This window comes from Sminthopsis crassicaudata, chromosome 5 (assembly GCF_048593235.1).
Source record: "Sminthopsis crassicaudata isolate SCR6 chromosome 5, ASM4859323v1, whole genome shotgun sequence".
Taxonomy (NCBI): Eukaryota; Metazoa; Chordata; class Mammalia; order Dasyuromorphia; family Dasyuridae; genus Sminthopsis; species Sminthopsis crassicaudata.
In genome coordinates this window covers 203506875-203530551 of record NC_133621.1, presented here as the reverse complement: position 1 = coordinate 203530551, position 23677 = coordinate 203506875, and the positions used below count along the sequence as shown (strand labels likewise).

The 23677-nt window shown below is 33.5% G+C and overlaps 1 protein-coding gene across 4 annotated transcripts in view; it reads right to left on the bottom strand.

Annotated features, from left to right (window-relative positions):
- The window catches only part of PRICKLE1 (prickle planar cell polarity protein 1), a 142407-nt gene that overhangs the window by 13327 nt on the left and 105403 nt on the right, over window positions 1-23677 (bottom strand). For 2 of the 4 annotated variants that reach the window (XM_074269566.1, XM_074269564.1), the window contains one exon: window positions 10166-10357. In XM_074269566.1, the coding sequence (XP_074125667.1) occupies window positions 10166-10303 (138 nt within the window). In that variant the 5' untranslated portion in view covers window positions 10304-10357. Of the gene's footprint in view, window positions 1-10165; window positions 10358-22174; window positions 22562-23677 lie in introns of those variants that run through there. The other 2 variants (XM_074269565.1, XM_074269567.1) reach the window with 2 other exon arrangements.

Sequence of the window (23677 nt, the reverse complement as noted above, 5' to 3'; positions counted from 1 at the left end):
ACTTGTTCCAGTCCAGTGGAAATATGGGACCACTTCAAGGGATTTATTAATCACACTAATAAGGGATCTAGCTGTAACAAAATTCACTTGAATGAACAAAAAGTCAAGAATCTCAAGAAAATTTATGGGGAAAAAAGTGGAAAATAACGGGGCCTAGCAATATCAGATCTCAAACTATTCTACAAAGCAATTTGTTTAAGAAAGTGTAACAGTCTAACCAGTATAACAGAACTTAAAGGCTTAAAAAATACAAAAATGATCCTGGTAGCCTCATTACTTGATAATTTCAAAGGCTCTAGCTATTGGGATAAGAATTCACTATTCAACAAAAAAAGGGAAGGGGGAATAGAAAAGTGAACTGATAGAATCAGACCAACAACTCACATCATATATTGAGATATATTGCAAATTGCTCAGAAATAAAAGATGTCATCAGGGCAGCTTGGTGGCACAGCAGATAAAGCACCAGCCCTGAAATCAGGAGGACCTGAGTTCAACTGTGACCTCAGACACTTAACACTTCCTAGCTGTGTGACCCTGGGCAAGTCACTTAGCCCCAATTGCCTCAGGGGGGAAAAAAAAAGTCATCAACAAATTGGAAGAGAAAAAGAAGAAATTACCTATTACTTCCTATAGATAAGGGAAAAGTTCATTACAGAACAAGAAAATAAAAAGGATCACAGAAGAAAAATGCACATAATTTGGATAACATAAAACTAAGAATTTATACAAACAAAACCAATATTGCTAAAATTAAAAGGAACACAGATATGTAGGAAAAATATTTGCAGCAAGTTTCTCTGATAAGAATTTCATTTATAAGATATACAGGATGAATTCAATAAGTATAAATGACATTTTCCAATAGATAAATGCTCAAAGAATGTGAACAGTCAGTTTTTGGAGGAAGAAATCCAAACATATTAGAAAAAAAAAGTTTGAAGTCACAACTAATTAGAGAAATGCAAATTAAAGTAATTCTGAAGTTTCATCTCATATTCATTAGACTGGCAAAATAAACAAAAGGAAAAAAAATTAAAAAAAAAATAAATAAATAAAAATAAAAATAAAATAAACAAAAATAAACAAAAGGAAAATACAAATGCTGGAGAGTGGGGTACTATGCGGAAAGAGATATGAGACCGGTAGAGCCATTTTGGAAAGCAATTTGGAATTGTGCCTCAAAGTTTCTAAATTATACATACCCTTTGAACCTGAAATATACTAAGTGTATACTCCAAAGATATTTTTTTCTCTTTTTTTTAATTATAACTTTTTATTGACAGAACATATGCACAGGTAAAATTTTTTTTTTTTACATTATCCCTTGCACTCCCTTCTGTTCCAACTTTTCCCTTTCTTCCCTCCATCCTCTCCCCTAGATGGCAGGTAGTCTTAAACATGTTAAATATGTTATAGTATATCCTAGATATAATACATATATATATATATGTGTGTGTGTGTGTGTGTGTGTGTGTGTGTGTGTGTGTGTGCAGAACCGTATAGTCTCTTGTTGCACAAGAAGAATTGGATTCAGAAGGTAAAAATAACCTGGGAAGAAAAACAAAAATACAAGTAGTCCACATTCATTTCCCAGTGTTCCTTCTCTGGGTGTACCTGACTCTGTCCATCATTAATCAATTGGAACTGAATTAGATCTTCTCTTTGTCAAAGATATCCATTTCCATCAGAATACATCCTCATACAGTATTGCTGTTGAGGTGTATAATGATCTCTTGATTCTGCTCATTTCACTCAGCATCAGTTCATGTTACTCTCTCCAAGCCTCTCTGTATTCATCTTGCTGGTCATTTCTTACAGAACAATAATATTCCATAGCCTTCATATACCACAATTTACCCAACTATTCACCAATTGATGGGCATCCATTCATTTTCCAGTTTCTAGCCCTTACAAAAAGGGCTGCCACAAACATTTGGGCACATACAGGTCTCTTTTCCTTCTTTAGTATTTCCTTGGGATATAAGCCCATTAGTAGCACTGCTGGATCAAAGGGTATGCACAGTTTGATACTTTTTGGGCATTATTCCAAATTGCTCTCCAGAATGGTTGGATTCATTCACAATTTCACCAACAATGCATCAGTGTCCCAGTTTTCTCACATCCCCTCCAACATTCATAGTTATTTTTTCCTGTCATCTTAGCCAATCTGACAGGTGGGTAGTGGTATCTCAGAGTTGTCTTAATTTGCATTTCTCTGATCAATAGTGATTTGGAACACCTTTTCATATGAGTAGAAATAGTTTCAATTTCATCATCTGAAAATTGTCTGTTCATATCCTTTGACCATTTATCAATTGGAGAATGGCTTGATTTCTTATAAATTAAAGTCAATTCTCTACATATTTTGGAAATAAGGTCTTTATCAGAACCTTTAACTATAAAAATGTTTTCCCAGTTTGTTGCTTCCCTTCTAATCTTGTTTGCATTAGTTTTGTTTGTACAAAGGCTTTTTAATTTGATATAATCAAAATTTTCTATTTTGTGATCAATAATGATCTCTAGTTCTTTGGTCACAAATTCCTTTCTCCTCCACAGGTCTGAGAGGTAAACTATCCCATGTTTCTCTAATTTATTGACAATCTCGTTCTTTATGCCTAAATCATGGCCGCATTTTGATCTTGTCTTGATGTACGGTGTTAAGTGTGGGTCAATGCCTAGTTTCTGCCATACTAATTTCCAGTTTTCCCAGCAGTTTTTGTCAAATAGTGAATTCTTATCCCAAAATCTGGGGTCCTTGGGTTTTTCAAACACTAGATTATTATAGTTATTGACTATTTTGTCCTGTGAACCTAACCTATTCCACATCTACTAATCTCATTCTCAAATGGTTTTGGTGACCGCTGCTTTATAATATAGTTTTAGATCAGATACAGCAAGGCCACCTTCATTTCATTTTTTTTTTCTTTAATTCCCTTGAAATTCTTGACCTTTTGTTCTTGCATATGAATTTTGTTATTTTTTCTAGGTCATTAAAATAGTTTCTTGGGAGTCTTACTGGTATAGTACTAAATTAATAGATTAGTTTAGGGAGTGTTGTCATCTTTATTATATTCGCTCGGCCTATCCAAGAGCATGTGATATTTTCCCAATTATTTAAATCTGACTCTATTTGTGTGGAAAGTGTTTTGTAATTTTGCTCATATAATTCCTGACTTTCCTTTGGTAGATAAGATTCCCAAATATTTTATACTGTCAACAGTTATTCTGAATGGAATTTCTCTTTATATCTCTTGCTGTTGGATTTTGTTGGTGACATATAAAAATGCTGAGGATTTATGTGGATTTATTTTGTATCCTGCAACTTTGTTAAAGTTGTGAATTATTTCTAATAGCTTTTTAGTAGAATCTCTGGTGTTTTCTAAGTATAGCATCATATCATCTGCAAAGAGTGATAATTTGGTTTCCTCATTACTTACTCTAATTCCTTTAATCTCTTTCTCAACTCTTATTGCCAAGCGTAGCTCTTTTAATACAATACTGAATAATAATGGTGATAGTGGGCAACCTTGTTTCACTCCTGATCTTACTGGGAATGGTTCCAGTTTATCCCCATTACATATGATGCTTACTGATGGTTTTAAACATATGCTCCTGACTATTTTAAAGAAAAGTCCATTTATTCCTATACTCTCAAGTGTTTTTATTAGGAATGGATGTTGGATTTTATCAAATCCTTTTTCTGCATCTGTTGAGATGATCATATGGTTTTTGTTAATTTGGTAATTGATATAGTCAACAAAGAGATTTTTTTAAAGCAGACTCTGGAGGAGAGAATGAAGCTGGAAGCTAACAATGAAAAAATGTTTTGCCATTGTACCTCACTCAAATCCAATTCATAAGCAAGTGAACACATCACATTCATGACATCAGTGGTCTTTTTAAAGACCAAATCCTTGTTTCAACAATAATGATTCTGCATGAAGTCTTTATTTAGAGAGGACTTCCAGATTAGACCATACTTCTAAGAAATGACAAGGAAACGATACAACCTTCATCTAGGAGACTCTGCAAAAAATTAGGTTTTGATGTAAGCAGCACAAAGTCATCTCAAACCAGGAAAAGCTAAAGGTCTTCATCATCCATAAATAATTCTTTTCAATTTGGACTTTATAATAGATTTCCTTCATCAGAATGGTAAGCATTCTTAGTGAGAATGTATTTCTCATTGTGTTTATCAAGTCATATCACAAAATCAAAGGAGATAATGTAAGGTTCCATCCAGCAACACTAAGGAAATAGAACCAACCATTTATAATCTGACAAAGGACTGAGGAAATTGCAAAAAATAAGTAAGAAAAATTTAATTAGCCAAATTTAAAACAAATTCATAAACAAAATCAATATATCTGGGAAAAAAAGAAAATATCAAGTGGGAAAAACTACCTTTACATCAAACATTGCTGACAAAATTCTGACTTCTAAAATTTATAAAAAATTGATACAAATATCTAAGACTAAGAGCCATTCTCTAATTTGTAAATGTACAAAGAATAGATACAATTGCCCCCAAAAATGCAAAAATGAAATGCATGACAGTGCCCCAAATTAGTAATAAAACAATAGCAAATTACAAATGAGGTATCTTCTCACATACTTTATCCTTTCCACACTGTGATTTTTCCCAATGTGCTTTTTATGTATATTGGGTCAACATAAGAAATTAAATGGAAATTTGGGGGAAGTTTTGTGGAAGTTGCAGATAATACATGAACCACCAACAAATGATATGAAAAAGTTTAGAAATTTAGAAATGCATTAAATACATGCATAGCATTTTATCATATCAAGATAATTTATTTTTTAATATCATATATACATAATTTCTTTTTAAAAGTAAAAATAAGTAAAAAGTTAACATTTTTGAAAAGGATGTATTAGCCAGCAGATGACACCTAAAGCCTGGTATTTTTACTTAACATTGACCTACATATAGCCTATGACAAATACTAAATCTAAATTTTACAGCAAAGTATTACATAAAAGAAAATTTAAAATACCTGGGGTACAAAGGGAAGATTAAAAAATTTTATGTGGATTTTCCAGATCATAAGGATGTCATGTGGAACATCACATTGTTAAACTGTATATCAAATTGTCAAAAATGCTTTAATGCTCTGTTGGAGCTACGAATTGGTGTGCAAAATAATATAGTAGTTTAGAATGTTGGAACTAGAGTTTGGAAAACCTAAATTCAAATTCAGTCTCATGTGCTACTTAACTGTGTAACCCTGGCAAGTAACAATCTCTGTTTGCCTCAAATTCTTAAATTGGCAACAATGAAATGTAAAAGGGCAACAATAATATCATCTACCTCTCCCAGAGGTCAGTATTCTGACAATCAAATGAAACAATTATTTCAAAGTGTTTTTTGTAGCACTTGGCAGAGAGTTGGTACCATATGTAAATGCTACTTGTTATTATTATTAAAAATAATTCACAATTATGTGTAAAAATGTAAAAAGACTATCAAAATGTTTCAGAAATAAAAGTTCCATGAAAACCAAAAAAATTCATAGTAGCACTTTTTGGGACAGCTACAAAGTACAAAGTGGATTTCCATCAATTAAGAAATAACTGAACAAACTGTAGTCCCCAAAGTAGAAGACAATGTGATTGTACCACAGGGAGGAATTCAGAGAAACAGGAAACCTGAGCTGGTACAGAATGAACAAATCAATTTGAGGAAAATCATACACAAAAGGAATACAATAATTTTTTAAAAAAAGATTAGAAAATAACATTAGAAATCTGAACAAAGGTATGTGCAATGTTAATTCCAGACATATAATGCTGAAAATTTTTCTTCTTCTCAATGGGGTGGTGCTACTCTAATGATATAGACATTGTCACTACTAATTGTTTATTGGATAGGTTCTACTTGTTTTTATTTGCTTGTTGGTCTGGTATAGTACTGGACATGGGGAACGTCCAGTGGAAAATAATAATAATAGAAAAAATACATCAATAAGTTTTAATTTCTAAATTGTAAGAAACAAGGAGAAAAAATTTTGTTAATGAAATAATTTAGTAAATTTCAAAATAGTTTTAAATAAAACAATTTAAAATTTTTTAAAAAGGTGAAAAGGGACCCATTGGTACAAAAAGCATATATGTGCAGCAACTCTTTTTGTAGTAGAAAAAAACTAGAAATTAAGAGGATTAGGAAATAACTGGATAAGTTATGGAATATGAAGTACTACTGGTATTAACATATGGTAATGAAATACTATTGTGCTATAACATTAGTTAATGTACTAAAATATTTATAAAATGCCTACTATATATCATGTACAGAAATGGGGTATAGAATGATGAACAGGAACACTTCAGAGAAACCTGTGAGAGCATGTGTGAATTGATAGAGAGTGAAATGATTTAAACCAGAACAATTTATACAAAAACAATGATGTAAAGACAAACAACTTTGAAAGATTTAAGAACTTTCATCAACATAGTAACCAACCATAACTTGAGAAAATTTCCTGACAGAGAGATAATGGACTCAGAATGCAGAATATGACATTTATTTTGAATATGACCAATTTGAGAATTTGTTTTTGCATGGATATGCATATTTGTTACATTGGTATTGTTTTAACTTTTCTTTTTTTTCAAGAGGGGTAGAGAGACATGTGGGATGGATTTTTTAACTGAAAAAAAATTCAACATTTTTAAAAGTAAATGAATATGTGAATCAAGGGACAAATAAGTAGAATAAAAGATAATTTAACAATAGAAGATTAAAATATGAAAATGACACAACAAACACTTTTAGGGTACAGTCAAAGCAATCCATAGAGGAAATTTAGATCACTAAACATTTTCTTCAACAAAAGAGAAAAAGAATAGATCAAGGAATTAGATATGCAACAAAATATTAGAAAAAATATCAAACTGAAGAAGATAAAGCAAACAGAAAAGTAGTAATTCATAAAATCAAAGAGGACATTAACTATTTCAACTGACTAGTAAAACTAGGAGCTATGGTTTTTTTTGGGGGGAAACCTAACCTGCAAGTAAAATACTTACAAAAATAATTAACTTTTTCTATGGTTCAAATATGATTCTAAATCCTAAATCAGAGAAATATTAAGCAGAGACAGAAAAGTCCATATAATATTCCAAATGAATATAAATTAAAAAGTATTTTAAAGGGTTATCCAAAATGGCTACAACAATATTGGGGGGACAAAAATTATACAATATAACTAGGTTGGATTTATATCAGTAATGGGAGGAGGGTTGTTCAATATTAAGAGAATTATATACATAACAGACCATGTTAATACAAAAAATAAAAATCACAAGACTATAAATGTAGAAAAAAACTTCTCTACTAAGCATAAGATATTTATGCTATAAATATTTTAAAACTATGAATAAATGGAACATTTCTTAATATTCTAAAGAATATCTACTTAAAACGGGAACTAGCATTATCTAATTCAACTATCTAATTATCTAGTTATCAGAGAAGTCTAAAGTATTTTCTGCTAAAATTGGAGTAAAGAATGTTCATTGTTAACACTGTATATGATATGATTTTAGAAATGTTATCCATAATAATAAGATAAGAAACAGATATTTAGACAAATGCAAGGTAAGGAGGAAACAAGGAAATCTGTTTTGCAGATTACATGATACTTTACTTATGGAGTCCTAGAGATCCTAAAATCAGCTATGCTGAAGAAATAGAAAGTAATAAAAATTCTTTTACATTAACTACAGAATATGGGAAATAAATGAACATGAAGAAACACTGTTTTTTCCAGAAACATATAGGCATTGATTGTTAAGTAGGCCATGTCATATAATAAAAATAACAAAATTACTTAAGGTGTTTTACTTATTCAGTGCCATATCAAAGTACCAAAAAGGTTATTTTATAAAAAAAAAAAAAACAAAACTGTATAATAACACAATACATCTGGTAGGACAAAAATGTCAATTATCTCAAGAGAACAATGAGAGAAACAGAAAAGAGGAGGATCTGGCAATATCAGATCTCAAAGTATATTAGCAAAGCAGAAAGTATCAAGAGTATTTGGTACTGTTAAAAATAGAAAAGTTTATTGGTAGAAAAGATTAGCAAGACTACATGAAGAAACAAATGAATCAAGTAGTTGATTTTCTTTAAAACCAAAAATTCCAACTACTTGAGTAAGAATTCATTGTTTAACAAAAACTGCTAAAAATTAGAATTATATAACTCATCTACAGAAATAGTATTATATAATAGCATATAAACATATGTATGACTTGATTATAGAGCATCATATTATAAACAAATGATAGAATCAAGGGAGGAGATGATTTTTATAACTACCAGATAGAAGAGCTCTTGACCAAATGAAAGATAAAAATGAAAAAAATAGAATGGACAATTTTTATTGCACAAAACTAAAAGGTTTTGTACAAATAAAATCAATGTAGTTCAAATTATAAGGGACTGATATTCCAAGACATATAGGAAACTGAAGCAAATACATGGCAATAATAGTTATTCCCTAATTGATAAAACATTCAAATATGAACAGGCAGTTCTCAAAGGCAGAAAAGTATCTTATCAGCAACTTTATGAAAAATGCTCCAAATTATTACTAATAAAAATATAAATATAGCCATTATGTTGATACAAAGATATCAAAAGTGGTGAATGATAATGGATGGAGGAGCTTCAATCTTCAGTCTCGCTTATTTATTGAATCCTTCCCTGATGCTTACAACCACATCCTTAAAAAAACTTTATCTGTCCATCTCTTTTTACTATTGTCCTATAATTCTCCTTCCTTTCATGGCTACATTTCCTGAGAAAGCCATTTGTAATACACATCTCCATTTGCTTTCCTTTCAGTCTCCTCTTAACTCTTTGCATCATGGCTTACAACATCGTTATTCAATTGAACTGCTCTCTTCAAAACTAATGATGATTTTTTTAATTGCCAGATTTAATAACCTTTTTCTACTTTGATCCTTCACGACCTTTCGGCAGAATTTGACACTACTGATTGTTTCCCTCTTCTCCTCCCTATCAATCATCTCATTCTCTTGAATATTTTTCTCTCATATTTTTTGTATCCCTATTCTCTCCCAGTTCTCCTAAAACCTGTCTGACTGTACTCTTTTGCCAGATCTGTATTCAGGTCATGCCCCTTGCCTAGAGATAATCCCCCAGTGGTCTTTTCTGATCTCTTCTTTTATCCTTCTGTACTATCTCAATTATTGGGTTTGATTCAATTATCATCGCTATATAGACCTGTGTTATTCTTTTAAATTACCAACTATTCTTAGACATCTATAAGCAAATACCCTAGATATATATCAAACTCAATATTTTCAAAAGAGAACTTATGTTCCTTCTTTCCTTCCCTGACTCAAATTTCTCCTCTTCCAAACGGGCATGACACCATTCTCCCAATCATCCAGGCTCTCAATCTAGAGGTCATCCTTAATTCTTCACTTGATGTAAGAAACCATGATTATGAAGAATACAAGGGAAATGCTTCTTGGTTTTTTGCCTAAAATTAAAATCAGGTAACCTTAGTAAAATATATGAAATGTAAATAAAAAGGACAGAAAAATCTGAAATTATATATTACAATTATAAGGGCCAGCTAGGTGGTGCAGTGGATAGAGCACCAGCCCTGAATTCAGGAGGACCTGAGTTCAAATCTGGTCTCAGACACTTAATACTTCCTAGCTGTGTGACCCTGGGCAAGTCACTTAACCCAGCCTCAGGGGGGAAAAAAACCATATATATATATATATATATATATATATATATATATATATATATATATATATATATATATATATATGTTACAATTGTAATGATCCAGCCAAGACTAAGGAGTTGTGAGAATGAACCTTCTAATGTTCTTTAAATCACTGTAAGTTAACAACCTTTTGTTGTTAACCCCATCTCTTTTTCATTCTGCTATAAAGAATAGCTCTAGAATAGAAGAGGAGGGAGGAATATATTGAGGAAAACACATAATTTAAAAATAAAAAAGTGTTAGATGCTATTTCTTATGATTTCTTTTCCTCAAGTAAAACTTTCAGGATCCTGAACTACAATTTGTAATATAATTTAGAAAAGATTTGTTTTGAAAACATATTAGTCTCAAAAATAGGTTCCTACCTCTTCTAGCTTAAGACCAGGTGGAACCCAGGCATACTCTTCCAAGGCATAGCCTGAATCATCATCAGATGTTGAACTTCTCTGACACCCAAAGGTGAGTTTGTTCTTTGTGGGTTCCATCTCCAAAGGTTCCATCATCAATATAAAAATGAAGGGTTGGATCCTTAGTCACAATTCATTAAGCAATGACTCCTGGAAGAAGAAAAATAAGATTCAGTTTTATCTTCATAACCCGTCTCCATTAAATGCATTTCCCTAAATGCCTAACTCTCTCCTGGACTCCACAAAGAGAGCTGTCTTACATAATCCTCAGTGCTTCAGTGCTGAAATCCAAGGTAGGTAAAAATATTTGAAGTTTAACATTGCATTAAACTGAAATATCAGGTCAACTCCTCTACCCACATTTTACTTTAAAATATATAAATTCTAAGAACAGAAATTTTTTGTATCCCAATTTCAATTAGGATTTAAAAGTGATAGGTTTCTGGTATGTTTTTTCATGACACTTTCCTCTTTTATTTTTCAAAAGACAAATGTTCTACACATTTCTGTTGTTAAGCTATAAAACTAGAATATCAATTCAGTCTAATGGACAGGTTATAAACAAAAGCTATTTTGTTCATGCCTGAGAGTTATACTGTATGTATGCAGCTCTCTACTCTACCTCAGGAGATTTCTTTAAAATATCCTTCACTAAGTTATAGTTGTGGTTGTGTATGGATATTCCTTGTCTGATATTAAATATTGTACTTTGAACCAAAATCAACACATCACTTATGTAAATCAGCTGAATTAAAAATCTAATTAAATTCAATTCATAAAAATTAGAGTTGAGGATTATTTCCAATGCTAAAATGGATTAATGTTCTCATTCATTTAAATGTTTCCAGAAAAGATATAATATCATAAACATTTATTAAGGACCTATCTTGTGCCAGGCATTGTGCTAAAGGTGCAGATCTTAATTCAAGCAATTCTTTTCATTTTGTACATTTATTTGCTAGATATTATCATGTTTGCCAGAAGTTCTACCTAATATTCTGAGTCTTCTATTTTTTACTAATATATTGAGGATAAGAGTGGATCACTTGGGCTTATCTGTCTACTCACCATCACCAGGTGATCAGCCTTCCCCTTCCTCCCCCCATTCTTTATTGAACTATCCTTCATCTCAGACACCTTTCTCTCATACTGTTTCCATATATATTAGCCCTCATTTAGATTTGGATCCCCTGAGAATACTGCATGCTCAGGCTATCTACCACTAGTAATTACATTCCTTATCAAATTAGTCTAGAGGAGGGAGTCAGAATATTCCTTGCTTCTGATCATCACCTCTAGACTCTCCTTTTGCTTCCTTCCCTCAGTAATCTTTCCTCTTTTAAAGACCACTTAATTAAAAATTTCCACCTAATCAAAATTATGGTAGTTGTAGTATATCGAAACCCATATCACTTTTTTCTCCTTTCCTAAGGAGTTTAGCACCTCTCTCTACTTCCTCTTCTTCCATTCCATAAGATCTGTCCTTATCCTATGGGAATTTAATATTCCTGTAGCTATAGCGTCTCATTCCCATGAGACGTCCATGACTTACTTCTTACAGCTCAGCCACACATAGGTAGGGTTACATATTAGATCTTGCTATCACCCACACACATTCCATTTCCCTAATTAGAAACTCTCTGACATTCTCCTATCTGATCATAACCTGCTATCATCCTACTTTTTCCTGTGTTTCACTCACCCATCCTATATTTATTTTTCACCCTCATTAAAACCTCCACTCATTTCACCACTTAATACTTTCCCAGACTTCATTTTCCTTCTGTGATGACCCAAGCTCAACAGTTAGCCATTTCAAATGTATAATGCCCTCTCTTCTTTCATAATTCCCTTCTCCTTTGAACTACTGCCTCACTTCTGAAACCAAATTGTAGTCTTAAATTATTTTCAACATCTTCATGTTCTACTCAATAGGTGATTAAAAACAATCTGGAGGAAATCTCGCAATTGGAATGATTGAGTTCATTGCAAATTCACATTATACAATCTCAACTTGGCCTTTGCTGCATCGATATAGTTTTTTTATTCCTCTTTAATTGATTCTATATGTCACTTCCCATTGAAAGTATCTTATAGTCTCCCCTTTACCTCCTCATTCCCTTTGTCTTTCACCTATCAGCCTTACCTTGTTAATGAAAAGCCAATTAAGTTTCCTCTTTGGATTCTCTTCATCATCAAACCTCAACATCATTTCCTACTCTCTCTTCTTTGTCCCAGTATCTGACAATAAGGTGACTATTAGTCTTGCCAAAGACTATTCTCCTAACCATTCCACATGTGTACCTGATACCAATTTCTTTTTCTCTAGTAAATCATCTTCAGTCATTCCTTCTCTCCTTAAATCTTTAATCCCTGTCCACTTGTTTCTTTCCTATCGCTTTCAAACATGCCCAATTCCACCTATCCTTAAAAACAACAACAAGCAAAATCTGTCAGGAGATTCCAGAATCCCTTCAAACTATATTTTGTTTCCCCTTATAGTACAACTCCTCGAGTCTCTATATACTATCCCCACTCTTCAAGTGCAAAACATATTGTCAATTTTCCCTCAATATATTGATTGGATTTGCTGACTTTTTTTTCTCCTCTTCCTTCTTTTTCTAAATGTTTAAAATAAAGTGTTAATTCTTTGGTTCTGTTTGAATAGGAAGAGAACAGGGCAAACATGGAAAAAACCAGATTTAAGAAGATTGTCAGAACTTGGTAGAGCAGGACAGGAAATATTAGGGTCTTTAAATGTCTTCCACTAACAATATAAAATATCAGCCTCAAAGTGAACTTTGAGCAGCAGAAATAATTAAAAGTAAAGTAGCTGTCCTGCTAAGAAAACTAGAGAGGACCTTTAAAAAGAACCTACTATTTCCACCGGCTGAAATTTGTCCTGAAGGAGGTGCAAATAATTTAATTCCAGGCAGATTCTGCAGAATCAAGAAACAACAAGCCCTAGGGGTAGCTCCAAGGAGCAAAAGTCAAGGTTTAAGGAACTTTTCACCTCACTGACAGTGGGGGAAGGGAAGGGAAGGATTTTGAATAGCTGAGCAGGGGTTAAAGCAGAAGATTGAAGGTGGGGCACTAGGCCCAGCAATACTGACCAGACACTGCAATTATGGATGAGAAAGAGGAAGTTCATACCTGATGAGTGATGTAGCAGAGGAACAGAGACATGGTGGCTGTGGGGATTTGCAGGAGAGTAGAGTACCTGGTTTTGTCTCCAGGGCAGAGCTGAAGCTTGCAACCATAAGACAGAACACAGGAAGCATGAATATGTGTTATGACTCAGGAGCAGAAAGGACTGCCCAAGGTTGGGGCCCCAGACAAAGCTCAGGAAACAAATTAAGAAAAACCTGGAACTGGACAAGATCCAAAAAGAGTGTTTGGAAAAGTTTTCAAAGAACTTTAAAAATAAAATGAGAGCTCAGGAAACAATTGGGAGAAAATTATAAAAATAAAAAATTGGGAGAAAAAAATCATATAAAAAAATTGGGAAAAAAAGATACAAAAACTTAAGGAAGAAAATAACTACTAAAAGCTAGAATTGGGCAAGAAGAAGCTAATGACTTCATAAGATACCAAGAAATAAGAAAACAAAATCAAAAGAATGACAAACTAGAAGAAAATATGAAATACCATATTAGATATAGTGATATAGAGAACAGATTGAGAAAAGACAGTATAAGAATTGTTGGACTACTTGAAAGTTATGATTTTTAAAAAGTCTAGATAAGCATTACAAAAAAAATCTGAAGTTTTAGAATGAGGGTAAAATAGAAATAGAAAAAAAAATTATCAATCATTATCTGAAAGAGATACCAATATGAAAATCCATAGGAACATCCTAGTCAAGTTTTGAAACTCCCGGTTAAGCAGAGAATCATATGCTTTTTTAGAGATGATTATTAAACATTTGCTAGTAAAATCTTTGGCAACATTAAAAAGTGTATAAGTGAAATCTAAGGAAGGACTATCAGATTTAACAGATTTGGCATTGTCCAAAAGAGAAATGGATAAAAGTAGCTCTCAAAAGAAAAAAGTCAATCAATAGTTGTTTGATTTTTAAAATAGCATTTCATTTTCTCCTAATTGCATATAAAAATTAAAAATTTGCATTTGAAATCTTTTCCCCACTCTTCATCCCTTACCCCTAAATCCCTGAAACAAATTTGGTGGTGATTCCTAAACCAGGAAGAGCAAAAACAGAGAAAGAAAACTATGGACCAGTTTCCCTAATGAAAATTACTTCTAAAATCAATAATCTAAATTAGTAAATCTAGGCTCTGGAAGTTCAGCCAAAAATTTGCAAAAAGGCTCCAAATGACAAATAATTAGAGAAATGCAAATTAAATCTATTCTAAGGCTCAACATTATACATATCACACGGGCAAAGATGAATAAAAAATAGAAAATTATCTTTGTTGGAGGGGATAGGAGAACACTGGTATACTGGTGGAGCAAATTAATATATGATTCTGAAAAGCAATTTAGAACTGTATCCTAAATGACACTAAATTATGCATGGGTCCAGCAATGTCACCAAAACCTTCAAAGAAATCAAAGAAAAAAGGAAAAAAACCATCTGCACAAAACAATATTCAAAACATCATTTTATGCTATAGGACAGAGTGACCTGAATATAGAATTTTCATTTTTCACACTTGTATTTTTTCCCATAGTAAAAAACACAAGACCCAAGCTTTCTACAACTCTTTTTCTTCTCTCTTCAATCATTTCTTCTCAACATCCATTTGCCCCTTACTTCACTTGTTTCTTCAAATTAATAATTTGGCCCAAAGTTATTCCAAATTGTAAAACTCTGCTGTCCTGTTTCTTATTACAGAACAAAGTAATCCTTCTTGCTTCCCTTCCTCCTATTACATAAAACCTCTTTACCTCATTTCAAAGCAAAAACAAAAATCCTGGAATACTTGGAATTTTTTTTTGGGGGGGGAAGGGTAGATAGTAAGCAAAAGCTCTTTATTAATTATCTAAATTTTTTTTTATTTTCCTAGTGCCCAACTTAGTGCTTTGTGCATGTTTGTTTGAGTGGATATTTATTTTACTAAACCTAATAAGAATAATTCTTATGAAGATAACTCTTGTTAAAATGTTAAATGGAGCAGCTAGATGGCATAGTGAATAGAGTACCAGCCCTGGAAACCTGAGTTCAAATTTGACCTCAGACACTTAGCACTTATTAGTTGAGTGATCCTGGGCAAGCTACTTAAACCCATTTGCCTTGCAGCCAAATAAATAAAAAGTTAAATGTTAATTTGGGAAAAAATAAGCATTCTAGAATCAGTAAATTCTAAACTGATTAGTTTAGAAAAGGCAAACATATGACAAAGAAGGTACTTCCAGTCATCATTTGTTAATTAAAAATTATGAATTAAACATAAATAAATTGACAGAAACTATTAAATATTAATGGTAAATCATCAAAGGAAGGTTGGCTAGAAGGGAGAAAAGCAATGAATAGATAAACTTGAAACTTAGGGCTCCAGTTTTACTGCATATTTTATTGCATTTACTAAATGATTTTTAAAGAACTTCTGGCATTATTTGTGGGGGGGAGGGGAAAAATTAGAACAAAAGGTTTTGCAATTGTCAATTCTAAAAATTACCAATGCATATAATTTGTAAATAAAAAGCTATAATAATAATTAAAAAAGAACTTCTGGCATTTTCATTCTTCAATGGAAGACACTGGAGACAAGGAAGTCATTGAAAATATTACCATAATAGTCCAGACATGAAGTAAGATGTAACTGAGCTAGGAATTAATTGAATTGCAGGAGGGGAAAGACAGTGAAAAAGGAGTCAGATGATCCCATTTTTCTAATATGATCACCTTGATCGAGAGCCAATAAGTCAGGGTGTGGGTGAGGTGATGAATTCAATTTTAGATATGTTAAGATGCAATTTTATAGTTTAAGGCATGGTCATTATTTTAAAAAGCTGAACAGATTCAAATTTAGTTCTTAACATACAAATCTAGAATAGTTTAATTAGTTCCGGTATATTTTTTGCATACAAATTATAAGATATTAACATATTCTGGTCCATAGAACAGATTTCATTCTAATGATGACAATAAAGAAACCACAACCTTACTGAACCTCTATGAAAAACCAGTGCTTAAATGCTTAACTGATGGATTAGAAAACATGTTCCAATAGAGGAAGTGGTGCTGAATTTGAGCCAGGACATATGGGTTGCTAAATCTAACATTAGCTGTGTAATCATAGTCAACTTCTCAAATTAAGATTTCTCATCAGAAAAATTTTTGTAATACTTTACCTACCACATAGAGTATGAGGGAAATGCTTATAGGTTTCATGCAAATGTAAATTATTTTGATGGTAAGATTTACATGATTTTAAAGTGCTTAGCATAGATGAAATGCCATATGAATGTTAACTGTTTTGATTATTTCTTTAATTAGATAGAATTCCTTCATACTTCATTATTTTATATGGGTTTTTAGATGTGAGCAATATATAATGCTAGTATTGATGAGATGAATTATTTTCTTAAGGTAATTTGCAAGGTAAGGTAATTTGGAAGTACATTCACCTGAATTGAGACTGCCTGATTAATAATGGCTTTTATTTCAAAGTTTAAAATACACGATATTGTTTAGGGTATTAATGTATTCCTAAATTTTTTTATATTGTGCAAACCAGTAAGCAATTAATAATTTTTCCTATATTCTAAATTTTATTAGATTGAGAATTGTACTGTTCAAAAAAGAATGTATAGTTCAGGAAGCTGTTGTGTCAATCTGTCAGCCCTGATGACCACATATAGTTAGTCTGAAGTGTAATTTAAGAACTTAAACAAATTGTGAACTGATCCTGCCATTCTGATGAGCAATTTGGAACTCTGCCCAAAGGAGTATAAAATTATGATATTCTTTGATCCAGCAATAGCACAACAAGGTCTATCTCCTAAAGAAATGCCCCCAAAAGGGGAAAGGACCTATTTGTATAAAGCTACTTATAGCAGCTCTTTTTGTGGTGGCTAAGAATTAGAAATCAAAGAGATTAACTGGGGAATGGCTAAACAAAATGTGGCATATGATTGTGATAGAAGGTTATTGTATCTATAAGAAATGACAAGCAGGATGATTTCAGAAGAATCCTGAAAGACTTCCATGAACTGATACATAATGAAGTGAACCAAACCAGGAAAATATTATTATACACAGTAAAAGCAACATGGTTCAAAAAAGAATTGTGAATTACTTAGTTATTTCCAGCAACACAATGATCCAAGATAATACTAAAGAATTACTGATGAAGCATGCTATCTGCAGGGGGTAGGGAGGAGAAGAAATAACTGATATATTTTTAAATTAATTTTTATAATTATAACATTTTCTTTGACAGTACATATGCATAGGTAAATTTTTGTTTTTACAACATTATATCTTGTACTCCCTTCTCTTCCGAGTTTTTCCCCTCCTTCCGTCCACCCTCTCCCCTAGATGGCAGGCATGGAAACAATTGACATTGATTGAATACAGCCTAAAGCATGCTATCTTTCACTTTCTATTTTTTTTTCCTTTTGCATCTTCTTGTACAAAATGACTAATATGGAAATATTTTACAACTGCACATGTATATCCTATATCTGATTACTTACTATTTCAGGGAGGGAGAAGGGGAGAAAGAGATGAAATTTGGAACTCAAAACTTTATAAATAAAAATGTTTTAAAAATTGGAAGAAAAAAAAAAGAAAGAATATTTGAATCTTCTCCCCATTGCAAACACATCTTTGACTAGAGGGAGATGATACTTAGAAATTTGTGAGATTAGGAACTTATTTTGTTTTTATAACACTTTTGAGTTTATGAATTACAATTTATACCACCTTACTTCCAATTTTTAATTACAGTTTTAAAGATTTATTTTTAAGATTTATTTATTTAAGGTTGAACAAGAGAGAGAGAAGTTATTTTTGAGGTTTCCAACCACTTTAATTCATAAAAGCTTAACAATTATCTTTTTATCATCAGGATAAATTTTAAGATATTTTGAAGAAATAGTTTTGGGAAGGAATGTTTCAATTAAAAAAAACTTTTGTAAAGGACTTTTGTGAAATTTTTCGAGGGCCTGATAATATTTGTTTATTTGTAAGCTAATCTACTGCAATGGTTTGATTATATTGATAGCAATTATATTGATAACCCACTGTGATTATTGAGACTTTATTGTTTAAGGGGAAAGCTTTTGTAGGACACCAACTATTCTTTTTGAGCTTCATTCTTAGGTTTTTTTGTATCCTTGGATGCTTAAATGGAAATTTTCAGAAAAATGTCAATCAGCAGCTCAATAGAAGCAATATCTAAGATCTAAGGTTTGTGAATATTGGTAAGAGTACTAGTTATATCAAGATAAATTGTGGTTTTTCTCTGATGAATCTCTTATTGTTACCACTGTGAGATTGTGGTCAATAGTTGTTATCTAGGATATATGATTCTTGCGAGTTAAATTCACCTTAAGTTTTGATTTTTGGAGTTTGCTATTTATGACCTTATGGAACTATTAACTGATATTTTGAATCTGACTCTAAGCATGATTACCAAGGAATGCTAGTGAGTAATCAATCAATGATCTTATGGAGTTTACATTCATAAACTACAGATGGAGTTCTCATAGGAAAAAGTTGGGAGAATGACTGTAGATATGGGTTGAGGTATGATTCTCCCAACTCTATTTCTACTTTTGAATGGAAAATATTCCACCTGTCTAACTGTAAACCTGGCTCAATACATTTGGTTATCTGTATAACTTTTGCCACAACTGACAATAAGATACGGGAATATCTTCTCTTCTATCCCTATTCTGTTATGTGATCAGTGTAAACACGATATAGGCTAAGACTGGTGCATATCTGAATTACTACAATAAGATGCAAGCATATTGGCCTAGAATTTTAGTCTTTTCTCTATTCTAAACAACTAAGTATTTAACCTTAACGTGTCACTATGTTAAGGTGTAAGTTAAGGTCTTTTAATTCTTCATAATGTTATGGGGATAATTAGGCAAATGATGCAAAGATTTATGAGAACAGGATATGATTCTGTTATTTAATGAATATCATAAATCAATTTTGTGATAAAACGAATATTAGTACAATTAATTATCTTAGAATGACTCATGGGTCTGTCTTGTAAATGCCTTTAAAAGATATCCAATTTTGTTAGGGAGGGGTTATTCATTTTAATATGGCCAGAAGTTGAAAATGTTTTATATAAATAACTTGATAATGTACTGTTTTAAAGTTGATTATTCAACATATATATATATATGTATACATATATAAATATATATGTATCTCACAATTGAAGTTAATCTGATAACTTTTAAATGAATTAATTTTTGTTTCCATTTTCTTATAAAACTAAAAATGTAAATTCCTTGGTTTAAATGATTCCAAAATTGATTTTCTAACAGTAGATAAAGGGTTTGGACTAATTTACTTTATCTGACCTGATTACTGTCATGGTAAATTTAAAATTATTTTAAGACCAATATTGCAAGAAATTTTTAGCAGAGAATTTCTAATCAGAGAATTACTCTGAGACCACACCCAAATCACAGAACTTCATCATCACATGGTATGTCTCCAAAACCAAACAGCTGTATGAGATGAGACTTCTGAGCCTTAAATGGGCAATTTTATTTTGCTGTTTTCTTTTTCCCCTTTGTCCTTTTTTCCTGTAAGGTGTACTTATCAAAGGGAATTGGCCCTTTTGGTTTTGTCCTTTCACACTGTCTCCTTTTCTAAGTCCCACAGTTAGAAACCCTTGATGAAGTAGAGGAATGAGAGAAATTATTAATAATCAATAATTTGGGGAGATTTCTCTCCTTCTAAAACCCTGATCTTAAAAAGTTCAGTCTCTTGAAGAGCATTATTGATAATGAAATTCGACTAACTTTCTTGTTTAAGACTCCACCTTGACTTGGGTGGGGAATACATTCTTTGAATGGATGGCCCAAGACTGAGAGTGGTGGACCATTTCCATAGAAATGGTTTCTCTGTTCAAGAGTGATATGAGTTCACTCTCATCTCCTCATTTTAACTTAGCCTCTCTTCCCACCGTGTTAACCAATAAGAGTTGATTGCTATTCTTCTTTAAAAAAAAATACATATGTCCTGAATACACAGACAGGACTGTCTGAAATGGCCAGATGACCATCTTTTTAATTAAAAAGGTACTGGCTTTATTAATAAAACAATTAAATTACTCAGACACTGCTTCTAGAGCCTTTTTGTAAATTACCACACAACTTCATTTCCAACAATGGCTAAAGGAAACTGTAGCCAGACCTTACTCCAATGTACACATATACTCAGGTTTCACCTTGTCACCTGTTGGCTCCTGAAGAACACTCCTCTTTGTTAAAATTTACAGCATTCAGTTGAAACAAGTTTCCAGAGGAAACTCTCCAAGCAAGTGTTTGAGTAATCACAAGACTCAAAGTTGTAAAAACAAATTCCACACATAGCCTAGTTTATACTGACATAGATTAACATAAAAACCCTAGGGGGGGTAGAGGAAGAAGGAGGGAGGGAGGGAAAGAACTGGAAAGAGGGGGGGTTGGGTAGGTGGAAGAGCAACTCTCCCTCAAACGATTTTATGAACTGGAGAACAAAGGAATCATTTTTGGCAGTTGCCAACACCCTACTTTCACGAACACCAGAAATAGACATCACACACTCAACAGGACAACTTTACTCAAGACTATTTAAAGGCAAAAGCAATCTTTCTTTTATCTCGTGGTTTCCAGAGCCATTTGGGGGTCTTCAAAGCCTCCCTCCCTCCTTCTCTCTCTCTCTCTCTCTCTCTCTACCTCTTTCTCTCTGTTTCTCTATCTGTGTGTGTGTGTGTGTGTGTGTGTGTGGTAATCACAAAACAACGAGTTCAGCTCTCTTACGAAGCACAACAGGGACCACATCTTCTCTCAAAAAGAACTGTTCGAGTCATTTCCCAGTCATAGTCCAAGAGAATTTCCAACCCACTCCCAGCCACCTTTCTGAGAAAAGACCAGACTCAAGAAAGGTCTCTCTTTCCCTAACATGAAAAATCTCCCTTATCCTCATAAACCCCATTCTCTCCTCCATTCCCCCAAAGAAAAAGGAGAAAACCTGATAAACTCTCTGCTCTATGGTAAACCATCATCACCCAAAATGATTTATGAGGGTTCCTGGACAGCTGGAGATATTAAGCAGCCTCCCTCCCCAGATCACCTTACAACCTTATTTAGTTGTCTCATCTTAGGTGCTCTCACGCTGAGTATTCTCACCACTGGGTGTCTCTGGCAAGTCGTTGTGACTTTAAATAGGGGGGGAAAGGAAAAAAAAAACACCCCAGCATATTATAGCAGGCTCTTAACTACAATCGAGCCTCTCACTGCAGTTAAACTAAGCAGGACTATTTCTGGACATTCTCTGCATAGAAATTTGTTAGGGTTTTCCTTCCAATTACCCGCCCGCCCCTTAACAGCCTCCATTCCAAAGCCAAGCCCAGGCAGAAAAAAGAAGCTCCAGATCCCTACAAAGGCGCACTGCGGCTGGGGAAAGATCTAGAGAGAGGGCCACTGGCTCGAGAGGGAGGGGGATGGTACTGCTTTGAGGGAAGCATAAAGAGAGCCCGTAGACCTTCTACTTCAAGGGTCCCAGGGTTGGGGACCGTAAGATACCAATAAGCCGAGGTCAGTGTAGTGGGGGTGGGGGTGGGGAGGAGAGAGGCCAAAGCAGGTCAGGGGAGGGGCTATCCCCAGGTCTCGGTAACTGCCACACAGTGAACTCGGGAGCCGAAGGTTTTGCTCCAGATTCCTTCTCCCCCCTCCCCCCGACCCCAGGGGCCACACAATCTTCCCCACCCACACTTCTACCTAACAAGACCAGAGTATGAGGAGGAGAGCCCTGGGGACCCTCACCCAGTTCAGCAGCGAGCTGCCAGCCAGCCGAGGAGCTGCAATCTTCCAGAATAACAAGAAGCTGCCTTAAAACAGTAATCCCTTCGTCTGCGGTCAGCAGAGCCTCGGCCAAGCACTCTGGGTGCCCTCTGGGCTCAGGTTTGAGCTTCCCTCATCCTCACCTGATGATCTCTAGTTGGGTCCTGAATGGACGCGGCCTCCAACCGAATGGATCCCTTGGCTGCCAAGCTTTCCAGGAAACTCTCTCTTCTGACCTTGCAAATGGCAAGTCTCCACTAAACCCCATGGACTGCTTATTCCTTGAAAATCATTACAGACTTTGAGCGCCTAGCCCTAGCAGCTCCCTTACCTTTCCAGGTCTGCTCCCTTCTATTCCTTAAGCTTCAGTGAACCAGTTACCAGGATTCAATGGGGGGTGGGGGGTGGGGGGGAGGGAGAGACTGGGAGATTGCAGGGAGGAAGATAGTGGAGTTGGTGGATGGGATGTGGGGGTGTGGAGGACGCTGAAATGCAAATTCTGTGTCCTAAAACATTTAAGTAAACTTCTCTTCACACACCATTACTTCGGTATGGTCACAAATACCACCTCCCTTAAAATCATCTCCAACCTGCCCATAACAATGTCAGCAAATGGCAGTATTAAAACAAGTTCCTATTTTGAAAGGGGTCATTAACATATGAATTCCTCTTACTATTCATTCCCAAATTCAAGAAAAGTCCAGTCAACTAGCTTGGGAGATTTTTTTTTCAGACAATAAAAGCTAGAAAAGGGAAAAAACATCTTTTAAGTAAAGTAAAAACATCTTTTAAAGTTGTTCTTACTCAAATGTGCTAATAAGAACTTGATAAATAAAAAGTAAGAGTGCACATAATTGCCAAAATCCCCTAAGTGTCCCCCATTAAAACCATTCCCCTAATTTTGGCATTATTGTGCATAGAAATGTCAGAAAGCAAAAGTTAACATTAGCAGTGAACCAACAAACAGCTAAACTAGGAAGGACCTCAAAGCAGGCACACAGTATCTAATTTCTAAGCTTGTGAACAAGAAGTTTTACATTTTAAAATTTGCTTTCAATTAACGATCATTTATTTTCTCCCCCCTTTCCTTCCTCACCAACTGAAAAAAATTCTAAGCACATATGCATGATTAAGCATAACAAAATTCTTTCAGTGGGTACGTCCAAAAACGTATGTCTCTTTCTGCCTTTTGATTCTTCATTTTTAGTTCTCTGGAACTAGTGAATCACAGATCTTAATTTATAGGATATTGTAAGTATTCTAAATCTTACTGATTTGCAATATGCTAAAAGACAGAAGGCAACACTACATTAAGTAAAATACCATAAAAAAGAACAATATAAAAGCTATTCCATGTCCTTGCAAAACCTTTGCAGAAAGTTAATATCACAAACATAATAGGCATTTAATGAATAAATGATTGCTGATATCTACATAGAAATAATAATAGTCTTACTATAACTGATCTTAAAATATACAAATTCC